The following is a 13,333-nucleotide window of genomic DNA, read 5'->3' on the forward strand; positions in this document are numbered from 1 at the left end:
GGACTCATCTGCCAGCCGTGGGCGTTTCCAAACCACTGAGTTCACATCCACCATTTGAGCTGAAGTTCATCAAGCAGCTTCTTCTTCTATTTTCTGTGCACCCACTCACCAGGTTGTGGTTACCCACTGCAAGGGTACTCTACAATGAGCTTCCACTAACAGAGGACATAGATGCTAACACTTTAAGTTAATCAACACTGTTTCCCGGAGGAACGTGAATAATGGTTGTCAAAATTAGTGTAACTTTTCAGATGTCTGGATGCCTACATATTTCGAACGCAAAGCATTCCGGTAAACAAAAGGCAAAAGCCTCAGTCAGATTGGCTAGACTCAGCAAACCATGTGATTCAGAGAACTATAATCCCACCATATCAGTCAGATACAATGGATCAGGTGTTCTCAAAGTTTTGACAGCTGAGGGCCTATTTAGGAACCCACAATTTGACTGAGGGCCGCCAAAGGAAAAAACATTAGGCGGGAAACACAGTCAGCATCCCAGTGGTGAAAAAAATCATTGCACCGTGTACATCTGGGGGTGAGGTCAAGTGAGGTCTAAATCACGAAACTTAGGTTCATCCTTTCGATTAAAACGAACAAATGTAACAGGATTTAATTGAAAGCTAGAGAGAGTCGACTTTTCTCTTTATATTTATTTATTCTTTAATGGGTTGTGATTTAAATCTGATTAAATGAAAAAGGTGTTATCTAAACCCGGGTTGCAAATATGTAAATCAATAGTCATTAAGACACAGTCACAGATTGGTTTAGCATAATCTAAACCCACGGAGAATCAGAGAAAAATACAGAATATATATCTGCTGATCATTTAACACAAACTCACACTCACAAACCCAGACACACACCACATACGATTGCATGATCCGTACGAAAATGCAGTTCTAAAATCAAATATAATTTATCAAGATTATATTAATTGATGTGATGTTAAAAGCTTTTGTTCAATTTATACAGTTAAAACAACTTATAACATATCAATAACTAGTCTTCAATAAACCATATTATATATATAATGACAAAAAAATAGTAAAAGTTCAGTTTTACTTGAGGGTGACATGACAACATTAGAACAGAAGAAAATACAAAAAAACATCAGCTCAAATTGACACATAACCACAATCTGTATTTGTTGCCTAATTCTGCATGCAAACAACCAAAAATGTAAGTAAAGTCAGCAATATCTGATATAGCCCTGAGACAACACGTTGATATCGGTCATCAGAAACAGCATTAGCAAACTACAAACCACTGACTGATACATTGACCTCCACAAACTTCTTGTGGGCCAATATAAAGGCAAATTTATGATCGTGAACTTTGCGACCAGACCCAACAGTTTCACCGTTATTCACCTACAAAGGTCACACAGACACATAAAAATGACTCCTTCCCTGCTCACTGGAAATCGACCAGCCGTGGAGGGACTATGGGGACAGTTCCAACGCTTTGTCTTCATCAGACTCTGTTGGAGGAGAGTGTCCGGGGGAGCCCCTGTCCAGGAAAGGACTCTGTCCCTGGGGTGCAATCCCATGCTCAGTGCTCGGCACTTTCCGCTGCACTCTGATCTCTTGAGGGGTCTTCAGGAATCTGAGATTATTATGAATATAAAACGACTATGAATGATTTTGTGTGTGTGTGTGTGTGTGTGTGTGTGTGTGTGTGTGTGTGTGTGTGTGTGTGTGTGTGTGTGTGTGTGTGTGTGTGTGTGTGTGTGTGTGCGTGCGTGCGTGCGTGCGTGCGTGCGTGCGTGCGTGCGTGCGTGCGTGCGTGCGTGCGTGCGTGTGTGTGTGTGTGTGTGCGGGGGGGGGGGGGGTTGTTTTTATAAGCCATGTACATATTACAATATTCACAATGAGCTGTGACTGTGTTTTTGCAGATGTATTTTATTGTAAGCCCCTGTACATGTTAACACAGAGGGAATAATGGAGGTAACCTGAATAGTAGTTTCTGCTTGGGTTCCTTCCTGATGATGTTCAGTTTGTAATAGTGTCGCAAAGCCCGGGACATCTTCTCGTAGGTCATGTTGTCTCTGCTCTGGAAAGGCAAGGCAAGGCAACTTTATTTATTTTGCACTTTTCATACTTGAGGCAGACTCAAAGTGCAAAGTGAAACAGATATAGAACACCCCTAAAAACTCTGTGCTACACCCCCAACTCTTTAGTTGTTTCACCAACCCCATCACATCTGTACATTGACCACACTCAAAGTAGCCAGCTGGACCTCTTCTCCTTCTCACCTTGTGGTTTCCCCAGAGGCGAGCGAGTCCATTTGGGTCGACAACCTTGAACACAAGCCTCTTTTGGTCTTCCCAGCGGATGTACGACCGATAGTGCGGATCACAGAGCAACTGGTAAACGTAGTCCCAGAGGAGCTTGCACTCTGGGAAGGATACATGTTTGACTTTGAATATTGGGTAACATCACACAAATTACAATCCTTTTCATCACGATGGTTGACTGCATGTGTATGCTGTCACTGGAGTACACGGCAATATTGACCACACACTTTTACCGTCCATGGATATTACAGTATTACGAAGGGCAGCTAGATTGAATAAGAGGAAGGAATCGTTGGTTGGGATTCTCCAGAAGATAGCATGCCTCATGTTTATCAGGAGCTGTCCAGACTTGTATCTGCGTCAGAATCATAGCGCATGAAGAGTTAGTGAGTAGAGTGGCATGAATCTACCTGGTATGTGTCCTTCACGCGGTGGGCTTCTTGCCTTCTCCCGGTTGGAGAGGTTTAGGGGTTCATCTCCGGGGTTGGCTGTGCGAGGACTCTCGGACGGAGGTGTGGGGGCATCAGCTGAGACATCTAACACACCGGGGAAACGAGGAATAAGGAAGAGGGAAGTGAGGGAGGGACAATAAAGAAAGGGCAACACACTCACCACTGGAATATTCTATTCTATTGTATGATGTGATATGATATTATTTTATTGAATATTATGTGTCATTTAAGATAAATGTACTGTATTAATGCACACATGGGGCCACTGTGGATGTGTTAAATCCCTACCCGGGGAGGTTTGCGGAAGCCGATGCGTGGGAGGAGATGAGGAATTTTCTTTTTTCATTGGTTCATGCCGGCTGGTCAAACTAGTAAAGGAACGAGCTGGGCCTTCAACGCTTCCAGGAACTGAGAGGGAACAACGAACATTAAGAACAAATGTTCCTTGTTATCGAAGTAAAGGCAAGCTTTATTAATTCATATTGATGAAAACAAACACGATTTTTTGTCAATTTTCATTTATAAAAGATATTCTGAAGAAATAAGACGTGTCCTGTGACAGACCGCTTCCTGGTAAACCACACCAACTGGCACCCTGCCACTGGTTGCAAGGAAAGCACCTATTTCGTTATTCCGCTTGCATGGACGTGTGTGTGTGTGTGTGTGTGTGTGTGTGTGTGTGTGTGTGTGTGTGTGTGTGTGTGTGTGTGTGTGTGTGTGTGTGTGTGTGTGTGTGTGTGTGTGTGTGTGTGTGTGTGTGCTTGTGTGTGTGTGTGTGTATATGTGTGTGTGTGTGTGTGTGTGTGTGTGTGTGTGTGTGTGTGTGTGTGTGTGTGTGTGTGTATGTGTGTGTGCGTGAGTGTGTGTTTGTGTTTTCATGTGAATGTGGTTTAGCGCGCGTTCCTGTGAGGCTTGCGTTCTTGACGGAGTGAACCGGCAGGTTTTATTCGTTTGTTGTTATGGTTTGTTTTGTTCAATCCATTGCACCAGAGTTTGAAGTGACCCACCTGTGCTTGTATGTGTTGCAAAACACTGGGCTCTTTGGACGAGAGCATTGGGGTTCTGCTGATTCAGAGGTCTGTGATGGGATTGATCGGGGGGCTTGCAGAGCACATCCATCCTATGTTGCTTCACGCACTGCAGGATCTCATAGAGCACGTCACCTGTTGGTACCAAAAACAACAGAGCTGCAACATTTCTTCCTATAGTATCAATCTTATATCTAGCTCGCAAGATTGTTTACAATTACAATTAGGGCATTTAGCAGACGCTTTTCTCCAAAGCAACTTGGAGCAGTAAGGGTTAAATGTCTTGCTCAGGGACACATCAACACTCAGCTAGGAGGAGCTGTGGATCAAACTAGCAACCTTTCTGTTACAAGACAACCGCCCTACCTCCTGAGCTAAGCCGACCTAACCTATGTTAAGTCAGAGTTATGTGAACATTGTAACAGTGTATGCTGTGTGATGTTTTTAACATAACATATGGCGTATCACATGCCTATAGCCAGATGTATTGTCGTTTAGTGTTAATATTTAATAGTATCATTATCATATAATTTAGTTACTATCGTTATTATTATTATTAGTAGTATTGGTAGTGTTTGCTTGAGTAGTAGAATTAGTAGCATTATTATTAGTCGGAGTAGAAGTAGTATTAGTAGTAGAAGTAGTCAAATAATTAGTAGTAAAATAGCAGCAGTAGTGGTAGTACAGCAGCAGTGCGAATACAAAATAAAATAATTGAACAAAATAAAAAATAAAAAGTAAATCAATTCTGTATCTCTTTTTTCAACAATTTAGCACTTGAGGCAGTTTGCTTATTGAGGAATTGTACGTTCTCGTTGTATAGTACGTGGTTGAATGTACTTATTGTAATCCACTTTGGAGAATGCATAGTATTGTAATCGTATAAGCAGAGTCGTAATATGCATTGATATTATTATTGTTGAGATTATCGCTGTGATGATCACATCTCTATCCAGTGAGTGATTTCAACCTGAATTTGGGCAGCGCCATCTGAAGTCCTCCTTGGTGAGCAGACAGAGGGCTCGTCCATTCATCTCAAAGCACTTTTTCTCTGGCCAGCGCAGGGAGTACTCCTTCTGGGCCCAGTTTAGCCAATGAGCTACATCCTCTGTGTCCCACAGAGAGGGATTTATACCTATACACACAGACAAGCACACACACACATCAATAAACAGCAATTAATATATAAGTAGTGAACCGTATTCTTAACATAGGGCCGCAAACAACACTGAGAGAGATCTCAACCCACCTATGCCACTAACCCCTTTGTTTTAATAATGTGCTATTAATACATTTAATTCATTAATGATAATTATGATTTATTCCAGCATCATAGTGACCATCATCATCAATCATCGTCGTTGTCGTCCTCGTTATGATACTTTTCTTTATAAATATCCATATCATTATTTGTATTAGTTTTTTACATTAATTGGACTGAATTTTGAACTTTCGGTTTCACTAGAACTCTCTGGATTAACTCACGCAGACGTCCGGGTAAATAACACAACTCCGCTTGAATTGGGGGACAGGTTGACGGGAGCTTCGGAGGCTTGCAGGGCTGAGCAGAGGAGGGAACCCCCTCTTTTTTGACATGCGTCACCGACATGGGTGAAGGAAGACTCCCTCTTTTAGCTTGCTATATATGTCATCATTACATAGGCCAGCAAGCACGCACGCACACACACACACACACACACACACACACACACACACACACACACACACACACACACACACACACACACACACACACACACACACACACACACACACACACACACACAGTTGTAGCACAGTTGTGAATTTTGTCTACGCATAAAAAATGTGTGCACAAGCTTAAGCCAAATTTTGGTTTCTTTTTCAAAAACATACAAATGAACTTACCTCGATTTAAAGTTGCGGCGGCAGGTCTTCGATGGTTCTATCCATACGTCATTAGCGGATTTGACAGCCTTTTCAAATAACGTGAAACATGCAAATGATCAAATGAAAACCAAGGGCACACAACTCGATAACTTTCGGAACCTCATCCTTCCGGGAAATGAAAACGAAAGGAACGTGTGTACTCCAGTACCAGGGAAGCAAGTTATGTTTGCGCCTATTTTTAGTTAGGCTATGTTGTTACATTAAGGATCTGCCTAATGATAATCTGTAGCATGGGAATATAATTTCAGTTACTCTATTATCGATTTTTGGTTGTTTTATTATTGTGGTTTTTGCTTATTTTCGACATCAGTATTACAATACAAACGTCTGCCAATGTAAAAGTCAATCATTTACAGACACTCCCCCACAAAAACGCAGGGACAGGACCTAACGCGTTCACCTAGCCCCGCCCCCCAGTTGTCACTGTCGAATGAGAACAGTATCGGGAACGACGCACTAGGAACCAGAAAGAGCAACAAAGAAAAGTATAACGAATCACTGACTGTATATTATGAATTCATTGTTTTATTAACCTGTGCTGTTCCGTGTGCCCATTAACCACTAGGCTAATCTCATTATATGGACGCACTACTTTCTTAATTCGCCCACTGTCTTTGCAGAAGTATTTGGGATCCTGAAGCCAGTCTGTTTGGGCTTGAGCAATATTTATGCATAATCGATGTGTTTAATACAGTATGTCGTTTTGAACTTAAAGTTTATACATGGAAAATCAGTTAGCAGTGTGCTTAGCTTATTAATTGCAGTAACCCTAACTTCCACCTTGTTAGCCTCCTTAGCAAATATACATTTCCTAATGCTGCACACTTTTACTAAATGCATGCTTGAAATTACACATTTGATACTTTAATCATCATTTGCATGAAGATAGTCCGTTAATTATCACTACCAAAGGTTATAATTGTTCCATACCTTCATTGAGAATATACAAATATGGGCTTTTTAATGTTCTAGTGATGTGGCATAACATTGGGAAGCAGCTCGGCCTACCGACCCGCTCGCTGGTTGGCTGGTTGGTAAGCAGGTTCCTCAAAGTTGGGAACCGCGTTTTGGAGGAGAAGGCGGTGCGGCTGTGTGGGATCCAGCCCGGGGACACGGTCCTGGAAGTGGGTCACGGTCCGGGTCTGGGTCTCCAGTCAGCAGCAGGTCTGCTCACACAGCCCTCGGGCTCCCTCATCGGAGTGGACTACTCCAAGTATATGCACCAGGTAAATCTGAGTGCGTTCAAAGCTCACATTCATGTTCATATTGCTTATACAGTCTACCACAAACCAAGAGGCCAGTAAAGAATGCAAAATAAATGAATGTGAATAAATGTTATGAGTATGTGAATAGACTGGTTGAAAGGATTATGCTCTATTATCTTGTTAAATGGTCAAATCACATCTTGTAATAAATGGAGAAACTGTTCATCACAATGTAAAACCAATCTTTAAAGTCGAATGCAAGCACATATTAAAAGTCACTCCAACATCATCACATTCTTCTTCTTCAATGTCCAGATGGCGAGTGATCTGTTGAAGGACCTTTTGGCCAGCGGTAAAGTCACCCTGCACCATTGTGATGTAGCAGCCATGCCCCTGGCAGACAGCATCGTGGACAAAGTCTTCCACTGTAACTGCTACTACTTCTGGCCGGACCTCAGGAAGGGCAGCGCAGAACTCCATCGTGTCATGAAACCAGGTGAGGCGGCACTGGCACGAGTCAGACCAAAGCAGACTCATTCTGTTCCTTACTGTTTTCACAAACTTTAGCGTTAATCTATGGATGAACAACAGACAATTTCAAACCAGTCCCTTATGGAGTGTGGTTGTTAACTGTATTTTTTATTGTATAATGCTGCTGTCTTGGACAGGTCTCTCTGGTAAAAGTAGATATTGAATCCCGATGAGACAAACCTGGTTAAATAAGTTCAAATAGATTAAAATGAAAACATAAAATAAACATTTTAGCTTACCCTAGGTACTGTACTAACTGGTAGATACTGATCGATCGATCATACTTCTGCGTGGACGATGAATTTGTCATCATAGATAATGAAACGTAATGGCTTATCAACACACCCAGTGGGGCCCTGTCATTATTTTCACTATATTTTAAATAATTCGAGTGAATGCATTTTTTATATTTGAACTGCGGCTGCCCACTGCTCCGGGTGTGCATGTATGTGCTCAACGGATCCCGGATGGGTCAAAAGCAGAGAAAGAATTTCCCCCAAAAAGGGGCAATAAAGGATAACTTAGTTTAGATTTTTCCACTTTTCATCATTGTGTATGCATCGCTCTCTCACTCTCTTTCTCTCTCTCTCTGAGTGTGTCTGTGTTTGTGTATCCTGTTACTCCAATAGGTGGTCTGATGGTGGCCACATTAAACCTGCAACGGATAGCTGCTTTGGCTTCAAGAGGGGCAATGCCAGGAGAAAACTGGCGTCCGGAGGCCTACATGGAAGCTCTGAAAGATTCTGGCTTTGTTGACGTCAGAATCGAAGATGTACAACACAGCAATAGGAAATTTCAGGCTATATATGCCACTTCCCAAAAATGAGCTCACACAAGTTGCAGTGTGCAACATTTATTATGTTTAATATAAATATATTGAACAATTTTTGATTTTATATGATATATTCTTATATGAAGTGATTTATATAGGCAAATAATGAATAAATGCTATACTAGTCTATACCAGAAAAGTATGCTATGAAGAGTGATTCTCAATTGTTTTTACATGTTTGTTGCCCTACGAATTAACACATTAACATTAACTATTTGTGTATGTTCTTGCAGTGTAAACAAATTAAAATGATACAAATACTTGGAGGGGACGTTGTGCTTCACTTATAGGGCTTTTTCTGTTCATATTCACATGATAGCAGCATACACAAGGGCTTTTACATCAAATGCAGCCGGATCTAGCCTAATGAACTACATCACCCCTAATGCATTTCACCTCGGCTTGTCACTGTTGTGCTCCTGACGCAGACGAGGGAAAATCAAAATCTCGTCTCGTTGCATATCAACCAAATAAAGTTGCGGCCCGCAACGGATCGATATTACGTAAGTGTGTGTGCTATCAAATCGATTTTTTATTCGTTATACTTACTACTAAAAGCATTTTCTGGAAGGTAACGTTAGTGGCAGGTCTATATGGAGCTAGCTAGCTAACTGTTGCTCAAGGAAATCATCTCAACAGAGAATCCGAGCCTCAGTTTTGGTTCGTGTTTTATGACGCACACTTTAGGCTCAAAATGCAGAGGGCCTCCCGGTTAAAACGTGAGCTCCAGATGCTGAGCACCGAGCCTCCCCCGGGGATCACCTGTTGGCAGCCGGAGGACCAGGTGGACGAGCTGCGGGCCCGTCAGTAGGCTTCCAACTCAGATAACCCAGGAGTAATTACCTGACTCTTGTCTAATCTGCTTCATTTTGGTTGGTTTCTCTGGTTTACAGAGATAGTTGGTGGAGATGGTACACCGTATGAGGGCGGACTTTTCACCTTGGAGATCAAAGTCCCCGAGAGGTAAAACTGCTGTCAAATCTGATCCTGTAATAGTGAATCGTATACGTCATTTTTCTAAACCCTTATTTATGTACCCGGACTGCTTTCACATCCTTTCACCAGGTACCCATTCGAGCCTCCTAATATCAGGTTCTTGACGCCCATCTACCACCCAAACATCGACAACGCAGGACGCATCTGTCACGACGGTCTCAAGCTACCTCCCAAGGTTGTTAGAACCTTCATATCAAAGGCTGTTCAAATTAAAACTGTTTGTCTTATGTGCGCCAAGACTCAGGTATTGTCTATCATGTCTACGTCATCTAAGTTTTTTTCAATTTTTATTGTTTACATTTGGGGTCAAGGGTGCCTGGAGACCATCTCTCAACATCTCCACGATCCTCACGTCCATCCAGCTTCTGATGGCTGAACCCAACCCTGATGATCCGCTCATGGCTGACATAGTGAGGCTCTATTATACATTGAAACACCTGGAAAAACTAAAGTTGTCACTGTTTGTGTTTGTGTATCTATATTATTAACAGGGCGTAGTAGGGTTTCAGATTGTATATGCTACTTTAATTTCTGCTCACAATGTTTCATACTGAAACAATATATTGTAACATGGTTATATTGTCTTATGCTTCAAGGAAATTTAGTTATTCAGGGTTCAACAATATGGAAAGCCCGATGGGACAGTGAAACATACAACTCGCTGTCGCAATCGACCAGTGCTAAACAAATGTGATATATTAAAACAAATATGTGCGTTATAAAATCTAAACCCTCCAGCATTAGTTATTTTGAACAATACCAAACCATTTGCCCATGACTGCTAAAGCATGACACCAGCTTGCAGCGTAGTGAAGCCAGGTAAACAACAACATAAACTCAACTGAGGGTCAAAACTGTCTCTGCCAGTGTGTTTGTGGGCAAATTTTTACCTTGAACCCTGTCGTACAATTTATTGCTGCTAAATCAATATTTAAAGAGTCAACCGTGTTACTTTTTTATTGCAGTCGTCAGAATTTAAATACAATAAACAGCTGTTTGTGGAGAATGCCAGAAAGTGGACTGAGAAACATGCGATCCAGAAAAACACGGTAGGTAGAAACACATGTAGTCTGGCCCTGGATAAATCCATTCTATTTACCGCACATGATGTAGTTATAGATCTCACCACTTGATGGGGCTATGACCCCATTTTTTTATGGGGATAGTAGTTGAAATAGTTAATTAACGTTACATATGCAACAAAGCAGTTCTTTTTTTGGTCCGTTTTGTTGAGAAATGTTGATTGTTGGATTGATTCTCAAATGTTGAGAATCAATCGTTGGGAGAAATGTGATCGTCATTGTCGTGCGGTTGTTTGCAGGGTTCCCTCAAGAGCCAAGACCAATCTTCTCCAGATCTGAAAACATCCCGCAAAAGAGATTCTGTGGACACATTGGAGGAAAACAAGAAAAAGCCAGAGGATGCAAAGAGAGCATGTTTGTAGCTCATTACTGGATAATCATGTCTCTAAATGTTTTGAGTGTTTGAACGCAATTAACACACTCTGAGGTTGATGATTACTTTTTTTTTTTTTAATTGTCAATGTCAGTAGATACATAATATTTATTTTTGTATACTTTATGAATATATCTTCTTAATCTTTGATATATTTTTGTATTCAAATATCTGTAAGGCTGCTCAAAGTAGTTTAAATAAAAAGTTTGCTCTTCGACAAACCTTTTTGTTTCGTCATTTTCATTTGTGTATATGTTCAGATATAGAATCACTTTGCTGAAGATGGGTGTCCTGGGAAGGGTGTTTCAATGCATCCATCACAATGCAAACATAAGCTATACAATGGCAAGACAGTTGTTTTTTATTACAAACTAAGATTTATTTCTTATAAAATTATATTTTTGTATATAATATAAAAATGAGAAACATAAGGCTATAGTGAATCAATAGCATGCTAGTTCAGAGGTAGTTACATTGCATATACATATTGCTAGCCTACTCTAGCTAACAGTCTGTAATAAGATCCTAGTTACATCCCAGTCTGTATGACTTATTGCCTCTTGTCTGGAAAGTTGCATTATTAGACCATAAAACATGTAAACTATATGTGCTGTCTGTTTCCTGTTGTATTTTTTTTTTGCTATCACAAAAGGCAGTTTTGTTGATGAAATGAGTCATGCAAAAACCAAAAAACATAGTTGAGCATACTCTGATGAAACTACCTGTCCTTGTTTAACTTAATTGATCCCTTATATTTGAAGTTAACCATAGCAGTAAGAGAACTTGTATTTAAAAAAACAATAACATCAAACTCTTGAAACAAGTTTGATGTTTCAAACTATCAATAATTTGCCTAACCATCTTAACAACATATATCAATATTAACATTTACACTTTAAACATTTTAAGGCTCTACTTAAACTGCCCTGTCTAGACCACTATGATTTGAGCTCTGTGTTCTTCATGGATTGTACACGACTGACTCAATCCACTCCAAAGTGTCTGAAAAAGACTCCACCACCCCAGATGCCAATATTATGGGGTGTTTTATTTGAATAGTCTTTTCTTCTTTTGCTTCTTGAAGACTGTTGGTGCAGGGTTTTGGATTCCGTGCACTTATTTGCTTGTTTTTCGTGCCTGTTTTCAGTAACTTGGAAGATGAATAACTTGGCCCTGGTTCTATGCTGCTGTGAAACCAAGGTGGTCCAAGGGAGTCCACTGTTTCCAGACTTTTACCATATGATGTGGGAGTCAGGGAGGGGAGGCGATGGAGGGCGGCATGGAGGAGGGGTGGAAGGAGCAGGTGTGGCTGCCTTCACCCCCGTCAAAACTTTTGAGACGGCCATCGTTTCCCAGGCTCAGCCTCTCTGTCACTCTGTCTATGGGCCTCGGAGAAGGTATCTGACAGGGGATGAGCGGGACAGAAGAGGACGTCGAGGAGCAGTTGGAGAACCTGATTGGATTGGACCTGGTGGGGGCAGGCCCGTCGCTGTACAGGCCGTCGGACTCGTTGAGGGAAAGCTGCGCCGACGACTCGGAGCAGGAGCTCTTCTCCGTCTCCACCGACATCAGCGAGTCGTGCGGGTGGTCGCGGCGGAGCTGCGGGCATGCTTTAGGGCGGGGCCAAAAGAAGAAGAACTGGGAGGAGTCTCGCGTGAAGAGCAGGAAGAGGAGCGGGTTGAGGCAGGAGGGCAGGGGCTGAAGGAGCAGCAGCACTGACTTGAGCACCTCCTGACCCAGAGACAGGAGGCCCAGCAGGGAGAAGAGGGACAGGATGGCCACCGGCACGTACAGGAGGCCGTTGGTGAATATGAGCCAGGCCACGTGCTTGATCATGGCACAGTCCCACAGCCCCTCACACTCTCCCCTCAGCAGCTCCCAGTACAGGCGGATGTAGGAGCCGGTCACTATCAGCAGACACAGGGTGTTCATCATGATCAGAGCCAGGGGGAAGCCGATGGAGGAGTGGGGCTGGGAGGACGAGGGTGGCAGGGGGGAAGGCAGGCAGAACGGCGAGGAGCCGTACTCCCCCACTCCCACCAACGGGAGGGAGGCCAGGGTGAGGGAGAGGGTGAGGCAGAAGAGGGAACAGGCGCGGACGCTGCCGAGCGACGGGGACTTCCCGTAGGCCCGGACGCACGTCACGCTCACGCCGCACTGCACGGCCGCCAGCGTCAACAGCAGCACGCTCGCCTCGGAGGAGAACACCCACACCCAGCCCGTCGCCTGGCAACCGGGACCGCCCTCCCAGCGGGCGCCGTGGTGACCGAACTCGCCGAAGGTCAGGGCGTCCACCAGGGCCAGGGTGCACGTGCACACGCCCGTCAGCAGGTTGGAGGCGCCCATGCAAGCCACGGTGAAGCGTAGCGGGGAGAGGTATCCGGCTGAGCCGAAGAGTGAGAGGAGCAGCATGAAGTTCCCCAAGACGGACACGAAGGAGATGGCCCACAGGCCCACGCGCACCAGCCAGCTGCCCAGCAGAGAGTCACAGGGGCGGAAAGGACCTGCAGCAGACAAGAAAACACAACTTTAGTGGTAGAAACACCCTGTTTGACCTCGCCTGGGAACCAGGCGTATCGGCAGGCTCATGTTTTATTTGTTCTGGCTTA

The 13,333-nt window shown here is 43.2% G+C and overlaps 4 protein-coding genes across 7 annotated transcripts in view; 2 read left to right on the forward strand and 2 right to left on the reverse strand.

The window, feature by feature from the left end:
• Window positions 1-630: 630 nt before the first annotated feature.
• On the reverse strand, window positions 631-5,897 carry etv7 (ETS variant transcription factor 7). Of its 2 annotated transcripts, XM_030355854.1 has the most exons (9): window positions 5,664-5,897; window positions 5,262-5,415; window positions 4,747-4,911; window positions 3,756-3,911; window positions 3,037-3,156; window positions 2,707-2,832; window positions 2,255-2,397; window positions 1,952-2,052; window positions 631-1,605 (listed from the first exon to the last, which is right to left on the reverse strand). In XM_030355854.1, exons 2-9 carry the CDS (start codon window positions 5,383-5,385, stop codon window positions 1,443-1,445), a joined length of 1,098 nt encoding a protein of 365 aa, XP_030211714.1. In that variant the 5' UTR covers window positions 5,386-5,415; window positions 5,664-5,897; the 3' UTR covers window positions 631-1,442. The 2 variants fall into 2 exon arrangements, with proteins under 2 accessions (XP_030211714.1, XP_030211723.1); XM_030355863.1 differs by lacking the exon at window positions 5,262-5,415 and having other exon boundaries at window positions 5,664-5,895.
• A 179-nt stretch (window positions 5,898-6,076) lies between these two features.
• Window positions 6,077-8,539, forward strand: zgc:194242 (uncharacterized methyltransferase YdaC). 2 transcript variants are annotated; one of them, XM_030355872.1, is made up of 4 exons: window positions 6,077-6,190; window positions 6,678-6,931; window positions 7,226-7,406; window positions 8,071-8,539. In XM_030355872.1, coding segments are annotated over exons 1-4 (633 nt in total). In that variant the 5' UTR covers window positions 6,077-6,189; the 3' UTR covers window positions 8,268-8,539. The 2 variants fall into 2 exon arrangements, with proteins under 2 accessions (XP_030211732.1, XP_030211733.1); XM_030355873.1 differs by lacking the exon at window positions 6,077-6,190 and adding an exon at window positions 6,320-6,398.
• A 112-nt stretch (window positions 8,540-8,651) lies between these two features.
• On the forward strand, window positions 8,652-10,945 carry ube2t (ubiquitin-conjugating enzyme E2T (putative)). 2 transcript variants are annotated; one of them, XM_030355874.1, is made up of 7 exons: window positions 8,652-8,776; window positions 8,961-9,076; window positions 9,167-9,236; window positions 9,339-9,444; window positions 9,581-9,679; window positions 10,235-10,318; window positions 10,591-10,945. In XM_030355874.1, the coding sequence occupies exons 2-7, from the start codon at window positions 8,968-8,970 to the stop codon at window positions 10,711-10,713; spliced, it is 591 nt and encodes a 196-aa protein (XP_030211734.1). In that variant the 5' UTR covers window positions 8,652-8,776; window positions 8,961-8,967; the 3' UTR covers window positions 10,714-10,945. The 2 variants fall into 2 exon arrangements, with proteins under 2 accessions (XP_030211734.1, XP_030211735.1); XM_030355875.1 differs by lacking the exon at window positions 10,235-10,318.
• Window positions 10,791-13,333, reverse strand: part of lgr6 (leucine-rich repeat containing G protein-coupled receptor 6) — a 20,504-nt gene continuing 17,961 nt past the window's right edge. The window contains exon 15 of the mRNA XM_030355841.1: window positions 10,791-13,228. Within this exon, the coding sequence (XP_030211701.1) occupies window positions 11,976-13,228 (1,253 nt within the window). The 3' untranslated portion in view covers window positions 10,791-11,975. The remainder of the gene's footprint in view (window positions 13,229-13,333) is intronic.

The sequence above is a fragment of the Gadus morhua genome, chromosome 1 (genome assembly GCF_902167405.1).
Source record: "Gadus morhua chromosome 1, gadMor3.0, whole genome shotgun sequence".
Classification (NCBI taxonomy): Eukaryota; Metazoa; Chordata; class Actinopteri; order Gadiformes; family Gadidae; genus Gadus; species Gadus morhua.